Source organism: Taudactylus pleione, unplaced genomic scaffold, assembly GCF_031769625.1.
Source record: "Taudactylus pleione unplaced genomic scaffold, aTauple2 ptg001296l, whole genome shotgun sequence".
NCBI lineage: Eukaryota > Metazoa > Chordata > Amphibia > Anura > Myobatrachidae > Taudactylus > Taudactylus pleione.
Window position 1 is genome coordinate 24,533 of NW_028285696.1, and position 24,891 is coordinate 49,423.

Consider the following 24,891-nt stretch of genomic DNA (forward strand, 5'->3'; position numbering starts at 1 on the left):
GACAGGACCGTCACGAGGGCCAATCAGGGAAAAGAAGCGAGTCGGCGCCGGTGACGCGGGGAGGGCGCGCCCTGTGATTGGTCAGTGTGCGGCCTGGGGCCGGAGAGGAGAGAATGATGCCCGGATGGATCGTGTGAGTGACTGGGTGAGTACAGATGGGAGCGGGGGGATGACGCCGCCAGTGCTGGGGCCGGGTCCGGGGCCTTAAAGTCGGGGGTGCTGAATGGAGGCGGACTAGCAGAGCCAGGTCAGGGCCCCAATGGACCCCCAGGAGAGGTCACCGCCCCCTCCATGACCATTTATCCCCCATGTAGTTGTTACTAAACCCCCCCCCCCCCCCGCCTTGCAGCTGCTGAAGTGGAACTACAAGTCTCAGCATTCCAGGCACGCATCGGTCAGAGGAGGGGCACAGGTTACATGGTGTGTGGCCTCTGACAGCGCAGCCCCCCATGTAGTGTCCTCAGCGACTTCTCCCCACAGGCCCTTGTCCCGGGGGGCGTCCTGCCTCATCACTGGGGGTCGTCGGGGTTACTGAGGAGGAGGAGGAGGAGGAGTGGTGGTGGGGGGCCCCAGCCCTGTCACTGCGGCTTATCAGTATTGCTGGGGTTACTGCGGAGTGGCTTTGGGGGGGGCGCTGGGGATTCAGCACACGTTGGGCCTGATTCAGAGCCGCACGCATTGCCGATGTTCACGTAGTTGAGTGATTATTTGCAACTGCGCAATGCATTACACAGCGCGTACGCACAGAGATGATGCTGTGATGGGATTACCCGGGGTGAGACGTGCTGGCGGCACAGTGATGGGCGGTGACAGGGAGAGGAGCAGAAGTGAATGCTAGAATAGTCAGTCTGATGGGCGTGTTATGTGAGTGTCGCCGGCATGTCCATGAGTGTGGCTGCGTTCCTGAACGCACATCCGCAGCCCCAGAGGCCGTGTTCAGCTGGAGAACCTGCACCTGACATAGGGCTGGTACATGTGTCCATGGTGCGCGCGATGATGGTGACTAAAGAATCGCTGCCGCTATTAACAGCGTGCAGAAGGGCTGGAAGTGGGCGTTTCAGGCCTGCGCACTCAGACGCAGCTGTAGCGCCACTTTATATATGAATGAGACAGCTACAATACTGTATGTGTTGTGTGCTGTACGGTCACCGGACCTGCCTCGTATAATAAAGCCGCTCTGGCGGTAGAATTCGAGAGACTCTTTCACCCGTCTTACGCCCTCTGATCTTTATCTGTGTTTGGGTCTTGGCCCGCTCAGACTAAAGCCCTTGTGTAATAAGGTGACCTAGGTTAGGATCAATTGGAAGGGCCGGACTACTTTGCTGCAGGCTTCCCAGACATTGTATCCTCATCTCAGCTGGAACCAGGTGCAGTGAGTAAAGGAGGGAGACGGATAGAATATGGGGGGGGGTCAAAGAGGACATATATACAAAGTGGGGGACAGACAGAGCGATACACATCACATATAGACAGGTGCATGTACAGATTAGAGGCAGAGAGATTAATACAAAGATGGTGACAGATGCACAGAGAGAGTACAAACCTGGTGAGGAGGAGAGGGGACCATACATACAGGGGATGCTAAGCACACACTAAGCAGTGCAGCCTGTGTACATGGCCGTGCACTGGCTCTAAGGAAACAGGCAGCGTCCATCCCATCCTACAAAGCTATCAGCCCAATCATTTGATTTGCAATTGGACCACCAACCCATGTTACCCCTGTAAGTGATGCAGCACCACGTTTGGGCACAACCGCCATAGGGCAATTTCGGTGGCGTGACACTACAATTGCACTGTACAGCAGCGGGTGGGGCTATGATATTGCATCATCAAGGAGCCACCCTCTTGGCCAACATGAGGGAGAGGGTGATTGTGAGAGAGCGTCCAATACTCAGAGAGCCTGAATCTGACCAGCATGACGTTACTGTCCTACACTCACCTGTCTGCAGACTGCCTCTATATTACAGCGCAAGTGTCATGAAATACATTACATGGCCTCCGAGTAACTGGCTCCTTCTACAATGGTCAGGGCCTGACACCCCATTGTGTCTCCATGGTAGGGGCAGATTCTCCCACATACCCCACGCAGACCATAAAATGCCCTTCTTACCCCTCCATGTCGCAGTTGTCTGTGGTGAATTCTTACTGGGATATAAATCATATTGTCATTCTGGGCATCCAGATCCATGCTCCTGTCTGTCCCTATGCAGTCTCTCTGTGGTGTGTGTGTCCAGTGATCCCAGTATAACTCCACCAGTGATCAGTGCAAATTCCCCGAATGCCTCCGCTGTGAGCCCAGGTGACTAGCAGTGATGGTGGCTCCCTTAGAGGACATGCCAGACTAGCTGGTGATCAGATTCGTACCCATGTATTCATGTGCTGCGCACCTTGTATTGGGAGAGGGGATGACAAGCAGACTCAACCTTTACTTTCAGTGCTTCCAGTACACATTGTTACATGATAAACGTAAATGTAACATGTTAGTTATAATTTACTATGAAGTACAGATATTTCTACTTCAGGGTCCATAGGGTATCCACAGGATACCTTGGTGTATAGGTGTGACGTCAGTCATCGGGCACCATAGAGTTAAGCTTTCAGCCTCCCAGGATGCACTAGGGTCCCCCTCCTATACCCCGCCCCCGAGCCAAGGCATCTCAGTTTAGTTCGGTGCCCGGCCGGAGTCGGAGGCACCTGTTAGAGGGGGGGCCATGAAGAGCCCCTGAAGTTTTCGTTTTGCAGCTGTGGCTGCACATCTGGAAGTACAGCATGGACAGTCAGTTTTGATGTCCATGCTGTCTTCCCTACACCCCCGCCGGTACCAGAACGCCGGTACCGATCCGGGGATGCTGGTAAGCATCTGGGGTCACAGCTAGCGGTGACCCCAGATGTTTCGGACCATGGCCGGACTCAAGGGGGGCAGCAAAGTAAGCAGCGGGGTCCCGCGGTGGGTCCCCGCTGATACATGGTCCAGAAGTCCCCAGGCAGGGGGCTCCCTGGGGATTGGCTGCAGCGTGGAGCCAGGTACTAACCTGCGCTTCCACTACCCCCCTGGGACAGCGGACCGCAGCAGAGCGGTAGCACTGCGGCGTCCCCGGGGGTTAAATGCATGCCAGGGGAGCGCGCCTTCCCTGTCTCACAGCCGGTGCCTCCCCCGCTGCACACAGCCCTCTCTGCAACACGCTGACTGGCCCTGTGGCAGCGCTCCTTCCCCAGGCCAGCCTCCTCTCTGCTCCTCGGCGGCCATCTTCCTGAACGCATGGTGAACGCTGCTGGAAGTCTGGACGGAGGCATCGTGGTCTGGGTCCCCCCGCATACCTCTCCTCCGCTGTGGTCAGGTCTGTGTATGCAGCGCTGTGTCCTACCAGGCCCTGTGTCTGTGTAGTTGAGTGATCAGCGCTGGTTAGTGCAGGAATTGATTTTCTTTGCATTGTATGTGACTGTGCTAGCGCTGCTGCCTGTATCTTCTATTCTGACTGTCAGTCTTATTACTGTCCCTGTTCTTTCTGCTAAAGCCCTTGCGGTGCGGTGCTGCAGGGTGGTCTCTCGCCATTTTTCAAAAAATTGGTGAGAGGGGTCACCTACTTTCTACCATCATGTCTGAAAGTGACTTTCCTCTCCGGCTGCAGTGTACTACGTGTAAAGTACCTTTAGCGGAGGGGGAGGGTGACGCGGAGGTTCTATGCCGGCAGTGTTTGTCGTTGGCGCGGCCTATTACGGTTACAGCATCGGTACAGGAGCCGCCCTGGGCTTGTTTCGCTCAGGCGCTTACAACCTTAGTGGGCCAGTTAGCTCCGCAGCCCGCGTTTACGCAGATGGGTTTGTCCCAGCAGTCAGTGGTGTCGTCACCCATGCAGGGTTTCCCAAGACAATTGGTGGTACCCCGCAGTCTCCCTATTTCCCCTCTCCCGGTTTCTCAGGAGCCGGCTTGGGTTAACTCCCTGACGAGTTCTGTACAGCACTTGTCGGATGTGTTGCAAGGGGAGTCTGTGATGCGGCCACATAAACGGCCGGTGGCGTCTCTGTCGGCTCCTCATGAGGATGACGAAGGGACGTCTGATGACGGGGAGATTCTGGATCTTTCCGATCACGAACCTCTCCGTACTAAGGAAGCGGACACTAGGTCCAAGGTATATATACCTGGTCTTATTCGGGCAGTCCGCACAGCCTTGGTGATTGAGGACGAAGTTCCCCCAGCGGCTAAATCCAAGTATGCCTTTTTTAAGGATGTGAAGGGCGACACCACAGTCTTTCCTCTTTCAGGTCAGTTGGTGGACCATTTAGAGGAGGCGTGGAAACAGCCTGGCAAGCGATACCAGCCGCAGATGCGCCTGGCGGTGGCTTATCCGTTCGCGGATAATTATTTTGCTAAGTGGGAATCCCCTCCACAGGTGGATTCTCATGTGACACGTCTTGTCCGTAGTGCCACATTGCCGATGCCATCCATGTCCTCCCTTAAGGATGCTACGGACCACAAGGTGGAGATCTGCCTGAAGTCCGCTTATTCACTTGCGGGGGGGGGGGGGGGGGGGGGCAGCTTGGCCGGCTATGGCCATTTGCTGGGTTGCCAGAGCTATGGAGCGCTGGGCGGATACGTTGGAGGCGTCCTTCGATTCCGACTGTCCGGCTGAGCAGGCAGAGTTGATTGATAATCTCCGTGATTCGGCCACTTATATCAACGAGACGGCCTTAGACATTAGTACCCTGGCGTCTTGAATTTCGTCAGCAGCGGTGGCTGCTCGTCGCAACTTGTGGTTACGATCCTGGAAGGCGGATGCTGATTCCAAAAAGGGTTTGGAGGCGTTACCCTTTAACGGAGAAGTTCTCTTCGGTCCGGACCTGGACAAGATTATAGCCACGCTGGCGGCAGCTAAATCAGCATGTCTCCCGTCGGCCGCTGTCCCTTCTGGTTCAGGACCATCGTCCTTTCGGTCTTATAGGGCCCAGGGCAGGCCCAAACCACAGTCTTTTCCCCGACAGGCTGGTCCCAAGAAATCGGCCAAGCCCTGGAAACAGACCTGGAGTACCAGACGTCCGGCCCCTAAGCCAGATGACAAGCCTGCGGCCTGACGGTCCAGGCCTCCCTTTTGGGGATCCCAAAGTGGGAGGCCGCCTGCTGCAGTTCGCCCGGTGTTGGTCGGTCACCACGACAGACACTTGGGTTCTCGAGGTGGTCTCCCACGGGTATGCCCTTTCCTTCCGGCACAGACCCCCGGCTCGATTTTTCCGGCTGGTTAATAAACTGGCAGAAGTCCACTCTAATCCCGTCTCAGTGGATTCTGCACCTCGGAGCCTTATTGGACTTGGGACAGCAGAGGATCTTTGTGACGGGGGAAAAGATCTCTGCCTTACAGTCGAGGGTGTGCAGTTGTCTGCACAGCCGCCGGATGTCTTTACTCTCGGCGATGAGGTTACTGGGCTCCATGGTGTCGGTGTTCGACATGGTGGAATATACCCAGTTTCACTCCAGACCTCTGCAGCACCTGATCCTGTCCAAATGGAACGGGCTGCCTCAGTCTCTTAAATCCGAGACGATAGTGCTCACCCCGGAGGTTCGCCTGTCCTTTGCCTGGTGGTTGCAGACGACCCATCTCAACAAGGGACGTCCGTTCTGGGTACCGAATTGGGTCCTGTTGACAACGGACGCCAGTCTTCGGGGCTGGGGAGCAGTTTCGGGTCCACACTTGTTCCAGGGCAGGTGGACTCCGACAGAAGCAGAGCTTCCAATAAACATCTTGGAACTCCGAGCGATTTTCAATGCTCTCCAGCAGGCACATCGGGTTTTCCAGGGTCGCCCAGTGCAGGTCCAGTCGGACAACGCTACCACCGTGGCCTACATAAACTGGCAAGGAGGAACCCGAAGTCGGGCAGCTCTCGTAGAGGTGTCTCGGATCCTGGTGTGGGCGGAGCGCAATCTTCCGGCTATATCAGCTGTCTTCATCCCGGGAGTGCTAATTTGGGAGGCGGACTTTCTCAGTTGCCAGGACGTTCATCCGGTGGAATGGTCCCTGCACCCGGACGTTTTTCAACTGCTGGTGGACAAGTGGGGTCTTCCAGAGATCGACCTCATGGCGTCCCGGCACAACAACAAGTTGCCGGTGTACGGGTCTCGCACAAGAGACGAAAAGGCGTCTCTGGTGGATGCTCTGTCCGTCCGGTGGACGTTCCGGTTCGCTTACCTGTTTCCTCCGGTTTCCCTTCTTCCACGGGTAATCCGGAAATTCAAACAGGAAGGAGGGACGCTCCTGTTGATAGCTCCCGCGTGGCCCAGACGGCACTGGTTCTCAGACCTTCAGGGTCTGTCCATGGACAGTCCTCTGCGGTTGCCGCTACGACCGGACCTTCTGTCTCAGGGTCCTTGTCTTCACCCGGACCTGACTCTGCTGTCTTTGACGGCGTGGCTGTAGAGACAGCCATGTTAAGGTCCAGGGGGTTTTCCAGCTCTGTAGTGCGTACCATGTTACGAGCTCGGAAACCGTCTTCCGCGAGGATATACCATCGCGTGTGGCATACGTTCTTCCAGTGGTGTCGACCGAGAGGTTATGCACCGCGGGAGTTTCGTCTGTCTCGGATACTCGCCTTCCTACAAGCGGGACTAGACCATGGGCTTCGCCTTGCTTCTTTGAAGGTACAGGTTTCGCCCTGTCTGTCTGGTTTCACCGTAGGATTGCTACAATCCCTGATGTGCTCACCTTTATGCAGGGCGTTCTGCGAATTCATCCGCCTTTTGTTCCACCTGTGGCGCCTTGGGACTTGACTGTGGTCCTGAGGGCTCTCCAAGGACCGCCGTTTGAACCACTGGGCTCAGTGGATCTTAAATGGCTAACAGCTAAGACTGTTTTCCTTCTGGCTATTGCTTCGGCCAGACGTGTTTCTGATTTAGGGGCTCTTTCTTGTAGACCTCCTTTCTTGATTTTTCATGGGAACAGGGCAGTACTCCGCACTCGTCCTAAATTTCTTCCCAAAGTTGTTTCCCAGTTTCATGTTAACGAGGAAATAGTAGGTCTGGCTTTTAACTCACCTGGCCTTTCAGTGGGTGAGGCCACTTTGGATGTTGTGCGGGCCTTAAGGACTTATGTTGACCGCACTTCTTCGTTTAGGAAGTCGGACGCCTTGTTTGTCCTCTATGGCTTCCGTAAAAAGGGTTAGCCTGCTTCAAAGCAAACTTTGGCAGCCTGGATCCGTATGGCTATTTCTGAAGCTTATCTTCTTGAAGGCCTGCCGGTTCCTCCTTCTGTGAAGGCTCATTCCAGTAGATCTGTGGGTCCTTCGTGGGCAGCTCGACGTGGTGCCTCTGCAGTCCAGATCTGCAAGGCTGCTACGTGGTCCTCTGTCCATACCTTCGTGAGGTATTACAGGTTTGACACCTTTGCCTCTCAGGATGCTTCCTTCGGGCGGCGGATTCTCCTTTCAGCACAGGAGCGTCCCCACCCTTAAAGGATACTGCTTTGGGACATCCCCAAGGTATCCTGTGGATACCCTATGGACCCTGAAGTAGAAAATATGAGATATGGTAAGAACTTACCTTTGTTATCTCTCTTTCTACGAAGTCCATAGGGTTCCACAGGACTCCCGCCCTGTCGCACCTGTGCTGCAGATGGGCTTTGCTCTGGTCACCGGTTTTCCGTCTCCCTCTGGTGAGAATGTGATTCTTGTGTGTGTCCAGATCTTTTTTCTCTCTCTTCCTTCTCCTCCTCCGGCCTATGGCTTGGTAACTAACTGAGGTGCCTTGGCTCAGGGGCGGGGTATAGGAGGGGGACCCAGTGCATCCTGGGAGGCTGAAAACTTAGCTCTATGGTGCCCGATGCCTGACGTCACACCTATACCCCAAGGTATCCTGTGGAACCCTATGGACTTCGTAGAAATAGAGATAACAAAGGTAAGTTCTTACCATATCTCATATTATATATATATATATATATATATATATTTATTTAGTACCTTTCTGCTTTCTTCACAGTGACTCTTCCTAGTAGCAGAAGATGGCGTCTGACGATCTGTCTGGTACGTATGTGTATTGTGATGAGGCTCTCACAAGTTTATCTTCCAATCCCTCCTCTGTTATCACTTCAGCAGGAAAACTGGGGTCACAGGCAGAGTACCCCACAAATGAAGGACTCACCATAAATAGCCTATACCCCATTCTTAGTTTATCGTTGCATGAAATACTTTAGTGCTATTTCCCAACCTGCTGTAGTCACTTTCTGAAGCGATAACTTCTCCCTAATCTGTCATCACCAATCAGAATCCAGATTGCTGGGCTATAACGCGACTAGGGAGGGTTTTCCTATTTGTCCATAGTTATCCTTGTTCTCTGCTTCAGATCTGGTGGAGGAACTGGAGGGGGTGACCACAGAGCTGCAGGCCATAGAGGCTCAGATCCAGGAGCTGCTAGAGAGACAGCAGGATCTCCTAGAGAAGAAACGTGCCCTCACAAAGAAGATACAACGACTGTCCGAGGACTCGGAGGCAGAAAGCAGCGCCGGATCCCAATCTTCCACGGAGAACTGGAACAAACAAGGTGGCTGCAACGATGGGGTTATTCATCTGCACAAGAGCCAGGAGTCCCTTAGACAGATACTGCCAAGGAGGCCGCTCAGATTACCATCATTAACCTCAACCTTTATCTCAGGAAGGCGACGCAGACTGCGCCTATGTAGTGTGGAATCGGGTGACAGTTTCTTGAGCGGCGGCTGCTTTCGGCTGAAGCTGAGAGGTTTGTATCTAATTAGCGTCTCTTTATTTCCTCCCTGTGACAGATTTTCCCTGGTCACAGAAGGTGAAGGATGAGCTTCGGGATTCCTTCCAGCTCGGCACGTTCCGGAGCTTACAGCTAGAGACGATAAACGCCACAATGACTGGGAAAGACGTGTTCCTTGTGATGCCGACCGGCGGAGGGAAGAGCTTGTGCTACCAGTTACCGGCTTTGTGCTCAAAGGGTGAGAACTCCTTATCCTGCGACGCAGCTAGAAATCGCGGTCTGTCGCGCTGGCTGCTTGGAGGGTTTTAATATGGCAGGAAATTTTATGGTATCATAATAGAGCAAGACCAGCGATTGATTACCACAGCCTGATTCTCTGTCTATATATCTCAGGGCTGACCCTGGTGATCTGCCCCCTGGTTTCCCTGATGGAGGATCAGCTAATGGTTCTAGAACGCCTGGGTATCTCGGCCACCTGCCTGAACGCTGCCAGCAGTAAGGTTTGTGCCTTGGGAAGATGGTCTGTGTGAAATGCGGGGAACACTGAGATGTTTCTAATCTCCCATCATTGTAACGTGTTTCATTGTTCTGCTTATATTAATACAGAACTGAGCGGTGTTGTTTCCCTGTGTACACATTGAACTGCTTATTCTGCAGTTTAATATGTATTTCTAATGCAAGAGACGAGCAATTCGCTCTAGTACATACATGTAACTTGCATTTTATTTTTGTTGCCGCTCTCCTCGCTCAGATGCCAGTGTGCCCATCGTCTTAGTGACTGTAGGGAGAATCTGCTGTTCAGTAATATAGGTGCAGACGCTTCTTATGTAATAAATTGGGGGTGTTTGTGTTGTGCCCGTTTTGCATGTATGAGCCTGGTGCTTACCCCGTGTATTTCTGCCCTAGGACCACGTGAAGTGGGTACACGGAGAAATGATCGATAAACAGTCGCAGCTTAAGCTCCTCTATGTCACGCCAGAAAAAATAGCGAAGAGTAAGCTGTTCATGTCGCGGCTGGAGAAGGCGTATCAGGCCGGGCGGCTGGCGCGGATTGCGGTGGATGAGGTGCATTGCTGCAGCCAATGGGGGCACGACTTCCGTCCCGGTGAGATATCCTGTTTGTGTTACCTGCAATAGTTAATGAATTGCTAAAAGTATACAATAAAATAACAGTATATACAGTATGTTTGGAACATAATAATGGAGCGCTTTTATTATTGAGCTGAACGCTGTGCAGGGGATTCATCAGTCACCCTAAATTCAGCAAAAACCCTTGTCCACTAACCTCCCCCTAACTGCCATTGTCTTGTGTTCCCATCTATCACTCTCTAACGTACTTCCTCAATGTCCCCCATCGGCTGCACCACTCTGCAAATCCCTACACTGGCTCCCTGTATTGTCCAGAATATACTACAATCCTTACACTGGGTCCCTGTATTGTCCAGAATATACTACTACAAATCCCTACACTGGCTCCCTGTATTGTCCAGAATATACTACTTCAAATCCCTATACTGGCTCCCTGTATTGTCCAGAATATACTACTACAAATCCCTACACTGGCTCCCTGTATTGTCCAGCATATACTACTACAAATCCCTACACTGGCTCCCTGTATTGTCCAGAATATACTACTACAAATCCCTACACTGGCTCCCTGTATTGTCCAGAATATACTACAACAAATCCCTACACTGGCTCCCTGTATTGTCCAGAATATACTACAACAAATCCCTATACTGGCTCCCTGTATTGTCCAGAATATACTACTACAATTCCCTACACTGGCTCCCTGTATTGTCCAGAATATACTACTACAAATCCCTACACTGGCTCCCTGTATTGTCCAGAATATACTACTACAAATCCCTACACTGGCTCCCTGTATTGTCCAGAATATACTACTACAAATCCCTACACTGGCTCCCTGTAGTGTCCAGAATATACTACTACAAATCCCTACACTGGCTCCCTGTATTGTCCAGAATATACTACTACAAATCCCTACACTGGCTCCCTGTATTGTCCAGAATATACTACTACAAATCCCTACACTGGCTCCCTGTATTGTCCAGAATATACTACTACAAATCCCTACACTGGCTCCCTGTATTGTCCAGAATATACTACTACAAATCCCTACACTGGCTCCCTGTATTGTCCAGAATATACTACTACAAATCCCTACACTGGCTCCCTGTATTGTCCAGAATATACTACTTCAAATCCCTACACTGGCTCCCTGTATTGTCCAGAATATACTACTTCAAATCCCTACACTGGCTCCCTGTATTGTCCAGAATATACTACTACAAATCCCTACACTGGCTCCCTGTATTGTCCAGAATATACTACAATCCCTCTACACCACCTCCCTTCATTCATCTCAAACCACAGCTCCAAATACTCTCTCTGCCTCTAACTGGCACCTGGCCTCCTCTGATACCTACCTGGCACACCTGCCTCCAACTCTCTCCTGGGCCTCTACCCAGCTGTACAAGACTCTACTAACCCCGATCAGACTCTCCCCTAACATTCAAAGCTTTAGACGCTTCCTCAAAGCCATCTGTCTACCCATCCAGTACCACAATCCCACCTGATGCCACTCACCGCAAGCACTTGCCCCCCCCCCCACACTCACACTCTGGTGGCAGCCTTGGAAGCTTCGGGGTTTGATGGATTTTAGGTTCCTTACCTTTCTGTTAGCCGTCTCCATAGCTGGGAGCGTTTCGTAGCTGGTGTCTGCTCTTCTTACTAGACCTTCCTTTCAGCCCAAAGCGGTCTCCATCTACATCAGGACATTGTTATTCTCGCTTTAGACCTGGGTAACCCTCCACAAGAAGTGAACTCTCTGGACGTTATTGGGGCTTTAGGACCAGTGTCCATAGGTCCGACCAGTAAAGTGCGCAGGATAGCTGACGTGTGTGTGCTTTATGCTGGTGACCTCTGGTTGGCTTCAAAACAGACCGACACCAGGCGGATTACTTTAATAAGTCCTCACACTTAAATTGGCGATGGGCGCGTGCTTCTTGAGCGACCACCTGTACAATGGGACACACACATGCACTAAATTCTACAGATTCAACATTTTTGCATCCAAAGCTGCCCATATTGGGCGCACCCTCCCACAGGCATAGCTGTGTGACGTCTCCAGTGCTCCAGCGCCCCCCATATAGATGATAGAGATAATGAGACATTTATACTTCAGCTAAATCTCTTTCCCTGAGGCCATTGGGGGGCACTGTTATTTCTTTCCTGTTTTTGTTCTCTCTCTCATCTCCCTCCCTGTGTGTTCCAGTGACCCCCTCCCCCCCCCCCCCCCCCCCCCCTCCACGTTTTCCCTGCAGCACCTCTGTACCCCAGTGACTGTATGCAGCAAGTGATAGTAGGGGACATTTTTCTTGCAGGGTAACGGGATACAGTGTTGTGTTTGTCATATCACAGCAAATACTGGTTATGTGACTGATAATATGTTCATCTTCCTCCAGATTACAAGTCGCTGGGCATCTTAAAACGCCAGTTCCCCAATTGCCCACTGATCGGTCTGACGGCTACGGCTACAAACCACGTCCTGAAGGATGCCATGAAAATTCTGTGTGTCCAGAAGCCCCTCACGTTCACGGCATCGTTCAATAGACCCAACCTTTTCTACGAGGTATGAGAAATGGTCCTGGTGCGGGAGTGCGCTAAGTGTGTCTATGGTATAACTGGGGTAAGGGTCTGTGTCAGTGGACTGACTACCGGATGTAGACCACTGACTTCCAGGCATAACCCTAATATATATCTGTCTACAGGACGAGCCTGGGTGCCTGACCCCTCTGAGGATTAAACATCGTCTCTCTCTGTCTTCCAGGTTCGGCTCAAACCTTCAAGCTCCAGTGATTTCATTGAAGATGTCGTTAAATTAATCAACAGCCGTTATAAGGGTCAATCTGGTAATTAGCGGTTCCGCATCATAATACCTCCATATATTGGCTTGTGCAGTACACTACCTGTCTGATATGATCAGGGAAAGAGGCCATGTTTAACCCCCGCAGGGATGCAGCTTTTTACATCACGCGCGTCTCTGTATGGAGAGCGAGATTAGAGGTAGCGCAGAGATGTGTGATTGTGACGCTCTCTACGGATTGCTGGAGTCAGACGTATAAGAGTGAGGGAAATGGCTGATGATCTGTACGTGGGCTGTGCATGACTTACTATAGATCTATCCTACTCGCTGACACTCTAGGTCCCAGCTAGAGAGAGGTTACACGGCGCCAATATAGACGTACGTCTAGCGTTACTAATAATCTACAGCTGGTGATGGGATTAATGTGTACGGTTTCCTTTTTCCAGGAATTGTTTATTGCTTTTCTCAGAAAGATTCAGAACAAGTCACCATAAATCTTCAGAAACTGGGTATTCAAGCAGGTACTTATCACGCCAATATGGAAGCGCGCGACAAGACGAAAGTCCACACGCACTGGACGGAAAATCGGATTCAGGTCTGTCTTCACTTTCTCTCACTCCATCTCTATCAGCACAAATTTCAACTACATTGTGACATTTCTATATATATTACTATATGGACTTAGTGCTTTTCCTTTGGTTTATGCGTCAGGTGGTGGTGGCCACTGTGGCGTTTGGCATGGGGATCGATAAGTCAGACGTGCGCTTCGTCATTCATCACACGATGAGTAAATCGATGGAAAATTATTACCAGGAGAGCGGACGTGCAGGTACCGGGGAACGCAGACGGGCGCTGTACAGTATAGGGGGTCTCTGTATAATAGTTAATGTGACCTGGCGTTCTCTTTTCTCAGGCCGTGATGACAAACACGCTGACTGTATTCTGTACTATGGGTTCGGAGACATATTCAGGCTAAGCTCAATGGTGGTTATGGAGAATGTTGGGCAGCAGAAGCTGTACGAGATGGTGAGATACTGTCAGGACCTGACGAGGTTAGTTCCTATAGGCTACAGCCGGCTGATTGTGTGACTGAAGAGGACGATGACTCTGTCCTGGGGCTGACTCTCTGTCCTGGGGCTGACTCTCTGTCCTGGGGCTGACTCTCTGTCCTGGGGCTGACTCTCTGTCCTGGGGCTGACTCTCTGTCCTGGGGCTGACTCTCTGTCCTGGGGCTGACTGACAGGCTTGCCGTCTTATTCCTGAAATTCTTTAAACATCTAAGAGTCATTTATGAACCACAGTCTGCAGACCCCGCAATGGTCTTACTTGTCCTCCGGCGCATTTCATGCAGACTCAGCCCTATAAGATCGATCCGCGGGTTTGCCAATGGCGGAACGTGTGATTCCTCACCTCGCAGTTCTACCTACCTAGGGCCACATGTTTTATGCATTAAATGTTTTCTCCAGAAATACCGCTCTGTGTAGTCTCATTAGCCGTGAGGTGATGTAACATCGCGGCTGTATTTGTTGTGTGGTCTCACTGCAATGCTTGTACTGCTCCTAGAAAATACACAGCATAAAGGCACAAAATGGGACCCATTAAGGATAGGACAAGACCCAATGACCGCTCTGAGCTAATGCAGAATTCAAGTCCTTCTGTGACATGAAAATGGCCGCGTGCTCCTGCGAATTGCAGAGAGCGCCCCTAATACCGTTCCTCTCCTCCAGAGCACCCGCGCTGTACTTAGACTGTATTACGTCTCAGTTAAATGTGTTCGTGCAGAAGAACAATTGAGAAATGCCAATTCCAGTTATAAGTATAGAGATGAGACACGCGGAGGCGGGAGGTAGGGACGTGCGTTCTCTGGTAACGCGGGAAATGTGACCTCTCGCCAGCTTTATTGCATGTAAATCTTTCTGCATCTGTAGCTCGGAACAACTTCCAAGTGTCCAACTTCTCCCATTGGTTAGGGCAGAGGCCACCATATTGTCCCATAATTCCATGTGCTTCACTGCGAAGCTAGGAATGATGTGCCGTGGTTCTTGTATGACATTTACGCTGTCTGTGCTCAGCTAGTCTGAAATGGTGGCCCTGGTGGAACTGGACTTGTTTAATCACGTGTGTGCTGGCATTGCCCGCAGCGCTATATTCAGCCGCATACATGGATTTATATTGTACGGTAGACTTTCCATATTCCATCCGTGTGACCTGTCATATGTAGGAGGTTTCCCTGTGTTGTACTTCACTCCTTATACTGACGCAGAATATAACCACCTGCCAGAGTTCTCTGATTTCCTGGTTTGATGCTATATACAGTATAACACGCGTGTTCTCCTGTCCCCGCGCAGATGCAGACGTGTCCTCATCGCGCAGCATTTTGATGAAGTTTGGGACTCGGCCCAGTGTAATAAGATGTGTGATAACTGCAAGACGGAAAAGAGTAAGTGGGTCTATCGCATCTTGGTGTGTGAGAGAGGATGGTGGGCTTATCTAGAGAAGTATATAGTTATATATTATGTTATATACATCTTAGTATTGGAAAAATGTAAAATGATAGAGATATATATATATATTTTTTGCTATCTCTAACTGCAGTAGTATGTGCTTTCTTCTTCAGGGTACACAGGGAGACAATGGGGTGTAGGTGGTGGATAGGAAGCCTGGACACCAAACAGTTAAGCTTTGCAATCCCAGAATGCTCCGATCCTTCCTCCCTATACCCTGAGCCTGAGGCACTCCATTTTGCCTGGTGTCCGGTAGGAGCCGGATCACTATTAGAACAGGGGGCTGCATTAAGCAGCCAAAGCTTTTATTTTTAGGATTTATTTTATTGTTACTACTGACAGGTGAGCAGCACTATACTGTCCTCCGGGCGTCTCTGCTGCCGCTCCATCACCCCTCCACGGCGCTGCGAATCCAGCCCTCGGCTTGGTACTCTTGAAGGGGCTCCCATGGACCTTGCTAGCGGGACCCGCGGGTGGACCCCAGACTGCACCCAGGACTCCAGGGGACAGGTAAGGTTGGGTTACCGCTCGTTGTAATCTGCATTTTGGCAGTCTTTCCTCCGGTCTCTGGATAGATCAGAGGTGCTGACGTGGAGACCGGTCTGTCCGGGACTCCACTAGACCACCACGGCATATATACTGGTGCTAGGCACCAGGGAACCGGTGGTTAAAAGTCAGCCTGGGGAGGTCAGCTCTCTTTATGCAGCCCCTCCCCCAGCTCGGCGCCATTCCAGCGCGGTCTTGCCGCCCTGAGCAGATCCTCCTCCCCCACCCCCTCAGATCTCTGGCGGCCATTTTCTCTACTCTCTCTGGGAACGCTGGGTCCTGTCCCCCCTACACACCTCTCATAGGAGCCGGGTTATGTAGCGCTATTGCCTACCAGCCGCTGCGGTCTGAGTAGCTGATTGTAGTGCTCTTTGGAGTTATATTTATTTCTGCATTGTATGTGATTTGTACAGCAGCAGACTTAGCCGAGGAGGATTTCATTCAGGATGGGCTATGTGCAACTTGTTATAATACACCAGGCAATCAGCCGCTCCAGCCCCTGCTCAGGAACCCCCCTGGGCTTCCTTCTCACAGGTGTTAGCTACAATTGCGGACCACCTAGCAGTCCTGGCAGTAATTCCCCTATGGGATTACCACAACCGGTACAACCGGTACAGGCGATACAAGTGCCTCCTCCATGGGTAGACACACTCTCTGACTCCGTACAGAGGGCCTTATTCAGACCAGACGCTCTGAAAGAGCGCTCGCGCTGAATCAGGGCGTTTTCTTTTTTTTTTTTTTTTTTTTTTTTTTGTGCGGCCTCCTGGCCGCTCGCATAGCTGTAGGTGACTAAAAAGTGAAAGTTAGATTTAGGATTGTTTAGTTTGTCCCATTACTTTTGGCCCCTTAAAAAGTGGGAGGCACATATAGAAACCGTTGTAATTCCTACACCGTTCACCTGATTTGGATGTAATTACCCTCAAATGAAATCTGAAAGTCTGCAGGTAAATCACATCTTGTTTGTTTCATTTCAAAGCCATTGTGGTGGTGACTAGAAGCCAAAATATGAAAATTCTGTCAATGTCCCAATATTTATGGACCTGACTGTATATGTACCTATATCTCCCTCTCATCAGCGGTATCTTCGGTTTGCTGTCCTACAGCAACATTTCCAATTTCAGGCACTCCCCTTTGGGCTTTCTACAGCTCCTCGGGTCTTTACCAAACTCACGGCAGTTTATGGCAGCCCACCTGCGTCGTCGGGGAATGAGGCTGCTCCCATACTTGGATGACCTCTTGCTCTTGGCATACTCTCCAGAGGTTCTTCACCTGAAGTAACCATTGCCTTTCTACAGAGACACGGCTGGTTAATCAACTGGAAAAACTCCTCCCTGACCCCTGGATTCTCAGGCTCAGAGAATCTACCTGACAGCAGGCAAGATCTCAGTACTGCAGCAACGGGTGCGCAGGTTACTCCGCTGAGTGTCAATTCACTCAGCAATGCAGACCTTTGGGTCCATGGTATCTACCTTCGACATGGTGGAGTTTGCTCAGTTCCATTCCAGGCCCCTACAACACCCAATTCATTTCCAGGTAAAATGGGCTACCTCATCTGATCACCTCTCAGACGATCCTCTCTCCGGAAGTTCGCCTGTCCCTCTAATGATGGTTACAGACGTCCCACTTGAACAAGGGTCGTCCCTTTTGGATCCCGGGAATGGGTACTCCTCACCACGGACACCAGCCTCCGCGGGTTGGGGCGCAGTGGCCGGCCAGCACTCCTTCCAAGGTCGCGGCCGAGGCGACCTTACCATTCAACGTCCTAGAATTAGTAAGTATCTACAAAGCTCTCACTCTGGCTCAGGACATTTTTCGGGGAAGACCAGTAGAAGTACAGCCCGACAATGCCACGGCGGTGGCCTACTTCAATCACCAGGGAGGCACTCGTAGTCGGTCAGCAATGGCAGAGGTGTCACGCATTCTCATATGGGCAGAATGCCATCTCCTCTGTGTTCATCCCTGAGATTCTCAATTGAGAAGCGGATTTCCATCACGACGTACATGCCGGGGAGTGGTCTCTACACCTAGGGGTCTTTCAACTCCTGGTGGAGAAGTGGGGCCTCCCAGACGTGGATCTCATGGCCTCTCAACACAATCGCAGGCTTCTGATGTACGGATCCAGGACAAGGGATCCCGAAGCAGCCTACGTAGGCGCTTTATCAGTGAAATGGACCTTCCATTTGGCGAACCTATTTCCTCCAGTCTCCCTTCTTCCTCGAGTTCTTCGGAAGTTCAAGCAAGACGGAGGCACTGTCCTGTTGGTAGCGCTGGCTTGGCCCAGACGACATTGGTACTCCAACCTTCAGAGCCTCTCCATAGACGCTTCTTTCCCACTTCCTCAATGTCTGGACCTGTTGTCTCAAGGTCCCTGTCCACATCTGGACCTGGCCCGTCTGTCTTTGATGGCGTGGCTCTTGAGACATCCCTTCTAAGGTCCAAGGGGTTTTTCTCGCTCTGCGGTCCAGACCATGGTCAGAGCGCGTAAGCCGGCCTCCGCCTGGATCTATCACCGGGTGTGGCATACATACTTCCAGTGGTGTGCTGCCAGAAGCCTTGACCCTCAGGTTTTTCGGGTTTCTAGAATACTTGCCTTCCTTTTAAGCTGGATTGGTTCTCGGACTCCGCCTAGCTTCTTTGAGGGTGCATGTCTCTGCTCTGTCCATCTGGTTCCAGCGCAGAATTGCTCCACTTCCAGATGTTCACACCTTCCTTCAGGGTGTCCTCCGTATTCAACCTCCCTTTGTCCCTCCAGTGGCTCTGTGGCATTTGTCAGTGTTTCTCCAAGCACTTCAGGGCCCTCCGTTTGAACCCCTGGATTCAGTGGACTTCAAATGACTCACTGCGCAGACTTTTTTTCTTCTGGCTATCGCGTCTCCCCGTAGTGCCCCCGACTTAGAGGCACTCGCCTGTCACTCCCCATTTCTGATCTTTCATCGGGACAGGGCTGTTCTACGAACTCGCCCTGGATTTCTTACCAAGGTTGTTCCCCGATTCCATCTTAATGAGCAAATTGTGGTTCCGGCCTTTCAATCACCAGACTTCTCGGCAGGTGAGGCCTCTCTGGATGTGGTACATGCCCTGAAGATCTACGTGGACCGTACTACTTCCATCAGGAAATCGGACTCCCTCTTTGTCCTATTTGGATTCCACAAGAAGGGAGGGATGGCCAGCTAACAAACAGACTCTGGCCAGATGGATTCGCATGAATATCTCACAGACTTGCATGCTGGCCTTCCTGTTCTGGCTACTGTCTCTGCTCATTCTACTCGCTCCTGTGGGTCCCTCGTGGGCAGCTCGGCGTGATTCCTCTGCTGAACAACTATGCAAGGCGGCCACGTGCTCTGTCCACACCTTTCTTAGGTTCTATGCCTTTGATACATTTGCCTCTCAGGATGCTTCCTTCGGGCATTGGATTCTCCTATCAGCTTAAGAGCGTCCCCGCCCTTGAACAATTGCTTTGGAACATCCCCATTGTCTCCCTGTTGAGCTCTTGGGACCCTGAAGAAGAAAAGGAGCGTTATGGTAGACTTACCTTTTAACTCTTTCTTCAAAGTCCATGGGGTCCACAGGGCACCCGTCTGACGCACCTGGCTTCTCTGGGTTACGTTTCTTGGTCACCGGTTTCCAGTGTTCACTCTAGCTCCGGCGGCAGGCAGGGCGCCGGAGCTAGATTGGGCAACTATGTGCGTGCGCACGCCTGAAAAGGGGGCATGGCCATGAAATGGGGCGTGTCTATAAGACGCGTCCCCTTTTCGTTATACTTGGGGGCGTGCCCGGCACTTACGGACACTGCGGGCAGCCCCCAAGCACTGTAGACAGGGAGAATAGATGCCGGGTGCATGCGCCCGGCGTCTATTCTCCGGCGGTGACTGGGTCACCGCAGATTTCTCCACCCGCGGGACACTGCGTCCCGCGGGTGAAGACGGCACCCACAGGCTGTGAGGGCAGGGTGCTTTTTGCCCTCCTTCTGGAGGGCAGGGCGCAGCGCCCCGGTAAAACAGCCTCTTCTCTTTGATGTGAGAATGTGATTCTTCTGTGTACCAGTCTTCCTACTCTCCTCTCCTGCTCCTGTCTTGGGCATGTTGACAAACTGATTGGCTCATGCTCAGGGGTGGGGTATAGGGAGGAAGGACCAGAGCATTCTGGGATTGCAAAAGCTTTGGTGTTTGGTCTTCCTATCCACCACCTACACCCCATTATCTCCCTGTGGACTCTGAAGAAAGAAAGTTAACAAAGGTAAGTCTGCCATAGCACACTCCTTTTATGTCCTCCATAAGGCTGATATGTTGATAACTGCAGTAGTATGGGCTTTATATCCTCCATAAGGATGACTGATATATTGATAACTGCAGTAGTATGGGCTTTATATCCTCCATAAGGATGACTGATATGTTGATAACTGCAGTAGTATGGGCTTTATATCCTCCATAAGGCTGATATATTGATAACTGCAGCAGTATGGGCTTTATATCCTCCATAAGGATGACTGATATATTGATAACTGCAGTAGTATGGGCTTTATATCCTCCATAAGGATGACTGATATGTAGATAACTGCAGTAGTATGGGCTTTATATGCTCCATAAGGATGACTGATATATTGATAACTGCAGTAGTATGGGCTTTATATCCTCCATAAGGATGACTGATATGTTGATAACTGCAGTAGTATGGGCTTTATATCCTCCATAAGGCTGATATATTGATAACTGCAGCAGTATGGGCTTTATATCCTCCATAAGGATGACTGATATATTGATAACTGCAGCAGTATGGGCTTTATATCCTCCATAAGGATGACTGATATATTGATAACTGCAGCAGTATGGGCTTTATATCCTCCATAAGGATGACTGATATATTGATAACTGCAGCAGTATGGGCTTTATATCCTCCATAAGGCTGATATATTGATAACTGCAGTAGTATGGGCTTTATATCCTCCATAAGGATGATATATTGATAACTGCAGTAGTATGGGCTTTATATCCTCCATAAGGATGACTGATATATTGATAACTGCAGTAGTATGGGCTTTATATCCTCCATAAGGATGACTGATATGTAGATAACTGCAGTAGTATGGGCTTTATATGCTCCATAAGGATGACTGATATATTGATAACTGCAGTAGTATGGGCTTTATATCCTCCATAAGGATGACTGATATGTTGATAACTGCAGTAGTATGGGCTTTATATCCTCCATAAGGCTGATATATTGATAACTGCAGCAGTATGGGCTTTATATCCTCCATAAGGATGACTGATATATTGATAACTGCAGCAGTATGGGCTTTATATCCTCCATAAGGATGACTGATATATTGATAACTGCAGCAGTATGGGCTTTATATCCTCCATAAGGATGACTGATATATTGATAACTGCAGTAGTATGGGCTTTATGACAGATTCCCTTTTCATCAGAGCTGGTTACTGTGGCGAATGCCTAGTGACCTGGTCCGTGTCTGCTCTTATGGCCACTTGTTGTGTTTCTAGCCCACGACAGAACCGATATCGCGGATTACGGCAGAGACATTGTGAAAATACTGGAACAAGCTAATCACATGGAGGAAAAACTGACCCCACTGAAACTGATTGATGCCTGGCTGGGTAAAGGGGCTTCCAAGCTCCGGGTCCCGGGAGTCCTCCCCCCGAAACTTTCTCGCGTTGAAGTAGAAAGGATTATTACTCATCTGCTCCTACAGCAATATATCAAGTAAGGACCAATTCTATTACACCGGCTCCATTACCTGGGCACCTCCACCTAGAAAACATACGATTAGATCTAGCTGCCGATGCACAGGGCATGTCTCTCTATATCCATCATATCAGGGCCCAACTCCTAGTGTAGCTTATATGTTATTGTTGTGGATATGTAAGGAGCCACAGTGCCCCACAGCACCAGACAGGTAAGCTTGGGCATACGTAAAACAGGGACCTACAAGAGCTAGGGCATACGTAATACAGGGACATACAAGGTAGGCAACATAATAGAGATGTAAACACAAAGGGCGGAGGGCCCTGCCTGTAAGAGTGTGGGGACAGAGATTGTTTCAAGATTTGACTGAATAGTCTAAACAGGCGTTGTAGGAAAGTGTATGAGTGGGTAGCGGAATGGGAGGAGTCTTACAGGCGGGAATAAGAAGTGCGGGTCCGAGGCAGATGTAGGAGAGGGAGAGTTCTCACAGATGAGGTTTGGGGGAGGGGGTTCTGGCACTATACTACTGAATGAAGCTGTCATCGGGATTTAGTTATTGGTGGTCTAAGTGACACATGGGGGATCGTGATGATATCTCCGGTGCTATAATGGGTTAGATCTGTATCTAATATTCGTATACAGTCTGAATAGACTTCCTGACCATAAAGCTAGTTCCGCTCCCTGTCACCGGCCATCACACGATCACCTGTACTATGATCCGCAGTGATTCCATCTGTTCTATTTCAGGGAAGATTTCAGTTTCACAGCTTACGCCACTATATCCTATGTGAAACAAGGACCCAAAGCGAGCCTGCTGAAAAGTGACAAGCATTCACTAACCATGCAGATGAGAACCCCGAAATCGGCCACAAACCAGGTACGTGACCCCCCCTCGACACCCAAAACTTCTAATAGTAAAGGTGTTTCTCTGCCGCTCCTGGGCCTAGAACGGTGTCACGGGGGGGCAGCAATGTTCCATGTTGGACAGACGGACACTCCCGGCTTTCCTGCCCTTTGACCTTGAGTACGGCCAGTGAAATAAACGAAAAACCTGGAGTCCAGATTGATTCCTCATCCTTCATGCGGTGTATGGATCATTTCTGTGATCGGAGCATATTGTCCGTACGCTGCGTTTTGTAGCGGGGTCTACGCCAATCACTGTCATTATGTGTCCTGGGGCAAACAAAACCGTTCAGTTCATTTCTGTTATCTATAAACCGTCGGTCACATCCTGTATATCGGGGGCATCTTGTCTGATTCCTGCGCCGGTGTCTTGCGTGCATGCAAATACCTCCCGGGAAAATGGCGCCGGCCCCACTTCCCCAGTGATTTATCTTCTGCGTGTCTCTGGGACACTGACCCCATTTTCCCGGTGATCTCTTCAGTGCGGCTGCAGGGTCAGTATAATCAGTGGGTGCAGTGGGGGCTCTCTTGACTTGCGGGGGGCACCCATGGTAGGTACCCCAGTGCTGTGTATACAGCTGTATGCAGACATCTGTGCACCTCTGTTACTTTCTTTTAGTATTAATTCAATATAACCAAAGGGGCAGATTGTGAGTTGGGAGTACCCTGCACGCACACATTAATTATGTGCCCCCCTGCAGTGCAGCATGGTTTGGTCTAGATATAAAGTAAGTGTTTTTTTTTTTGTTTTTTTTGCAAAGCTCCAAAATCAGAATCTGCCCTAAAACCTCCTACAGGTTGCCGTTGGTTACAGCACAATTATCATTTTATTTGATGACTTCAACGCATTTATTGTTTTAATGTGGCAGGTGCAGGACTTTGTGCGGTCTCTGTCAGTCAGTGTTTGGGAAAGACCTTACTAATATACATAATGTGTTTCTACAGATAAAATCCCCCTCAGAGACGGGCAACAAAACACAGGACAAGAGCTCATCCAGCTCCGCTAGGTCCCCGATAAAAGGAAATGCCAAACACAAGCTTCCGGAGGTAATGATGGGAAGCCCTGAAGCAAAGAAGGGCCGGATACCCCACAATAATTCCATTGTCATAGACTGAGAACCACCGCACACAGCAGCCGCTGTCACGGGCTGAGGACCACCGCACACAGAAGCTGCTGTCACAGGCTGAGGACCACCGCACACAGCAGCCGCTGTCACGGGCTGAGGACCACCGCACACAGCAGCCGCTGTCACGGGCTGAGGACCACCGCACACAGCAGCCGCTGTCACGGGCTGAGGACCACCGCACACAGCAGCCGCTGTCACGGGCTGAGGACCACCGCACACAGCAGCCGCTGTCACGCGCTGAGGACCACCGCACACAGCAGCTGCCGTCACGCGCTGAGGACCACCGCACACAGCAGCTGCCGTCACGCGCTGAGGACCACCGCACACAGCAGCTGCCGTCACGCGCTGAGGACCACCGCACACAGCAGCTGCCGTCACGCGCTGAGGACCACCGCACACAGCAGCTGCCGTCACGCGCTGAGGACCACCGCACACAGCAGCTGCCGTCACGCGCTGAGGACCACCGCACACAGCAGCTGCCGTCACGGGCTGAGGACCACCGCACACAGCAGCTGCCATCACGGGCTGAGGACCACCGCACCCAGCAGCTGCCGTCACAGGCTGAGGACCACCGCACACAGCAGCTGCCATCACGGGCTGAGGACCATAGCATGGCCCAGCAAACGGCAGCCATTGTCAAATAGCAAACTATATGATCACTGTTAATATAGATTTCTGTAATTATTCATTAGTAGATAAATGTTATGTTTTGCACCCGCTCTTTAGTGTTTGGTGTTGTCTGTTTTTATAAGCTGCAGCCGGTCCTGTTGCGATCACTGTATAACCTGCAGCCGGTCCTGTTGCTATCACTGTATAACCTGCAGCCGGTCCTGTTGCTATCACTGTATAACCTGCAGCCGGTCCTGTTGCTATCACTGTATAACCTGCAGCCGGTCCTGTTGCTATCGCTGTATAACCTGCAGCCGGTCCTGTTGCCATCACTGTACAGTAACATATAAAAGAGGTCACTGACTTTTTAATTACATCTAGTTCTAATCAACGCCAAGTGTATACTGAGGATGGTTTTCTTTGCAGGAATAAGGATATTTTCTTTTTAGTGACAGATAAAATACGTCTCAATATAACAATTATGAGCAATCAGCTGTCCCGGTCAGGGATAATACTGTACATGTAATGTCATTATACATTAGGTGATGGCTGTATATCTCTCCCAGCACTGTGACTGATATGTACATACTATAATAAATATGATAATAACACGGTTTCGTGGTGATGGAAGAGACGATCAGTTCTAGTACAACAGAAACATTTCTACAATAAAGGATCGTTATGTACCCTGCTAAATAGATGTAATATGCTGTCTGGTTATTATGAGTAATAGACTGTAATAAGATATACTGAGATACTATATAGAAGTGATACTGGCAGGAGATTAGCCGCCGTCCATTGGTATAAATGAGAAGTCACCGCGCGTTTTACCTGTAATGATTCCGTCCATGTCCCAGTGAGTGTGTGACGGGTCCTGGGCACAGAATACTAGTGTTTTATTCTCAGACAA

General features: G+C 50.7%; 1 protein-coding gene across 2 annotated transcripts; it reads left to right on the plus strand.

Annotated features, from left to right (window-relative positions):
- The first annotated feature begins 24 nt into the window (after positions 1 to 24).
- On the plus strand, positions 25 to 24,592 carry RECQL (RecQ like helicase). 2 transcript variants are annotated; one of them, XM_088462936.1, is made up of 15 exons: positions 25 to 145; positions 7,961 to 8,004; positions 8,324 to 8,521; positions 8,760 to 8,939; positions 9,095 to 9,201; positions 9,608 to 9,806; positions 12,190 to 12,356; positions 12,555 to 12,636; positions 13,037 to 13,185; positions 13,302 to 13,419; positions 13,504 to 13,642; positions 14,939 to 15,030; positions 21,141 to 21,360; positions 22,090 to 22,219; positions 23,191 to 24,592. In XM_088462936.1, exons 2-15 carry the CDS (start codon positions 7,983 to 7,985, stop codon positions 23,359 to 23,361), a joined length of 1,974 nt encoding a protein of 657 aa, XP_088319062.1. In that variant the 5' UTR covers positions 25 to 145; positions 7,961 to 7,982; the 3' UTR covers positions 23,362 to 24,592. The 2 variants fall into 2 exon arrangements, with proteins under 2 accessions (XP_088319062.1, XP_088319063.1); XM_088462937.1 differs by lacking the exon at positions 25 to 145 and adding an exon at positions 197 to 247.
- Positions 24,593 to 24,891: the final 299 nt, after the last annotated feature.

Bases quoted from the DNA above. Each gene is read 5' to 3' on its own strand.
- RECQL (XM_088462936.1), top strand. From the start codon at position 7,983: ATGGCGTCTGACGATCTGTCTG. The intron at 8,005-8,323 runs GTACGTATGTGT...TCTCTGCTTCAG, and splicing joins GGCGTCTGACGATCTGTCTG to ATCTGGTGGAGGAACTGGAG. The intron at 9,807-12,189 runs GTGAGATATCCT...ATCTTCCTCCAG, and splicing joins GGGGCACGACTTCCGTCCCG to ATTACAAGTCGCTGGGCATC.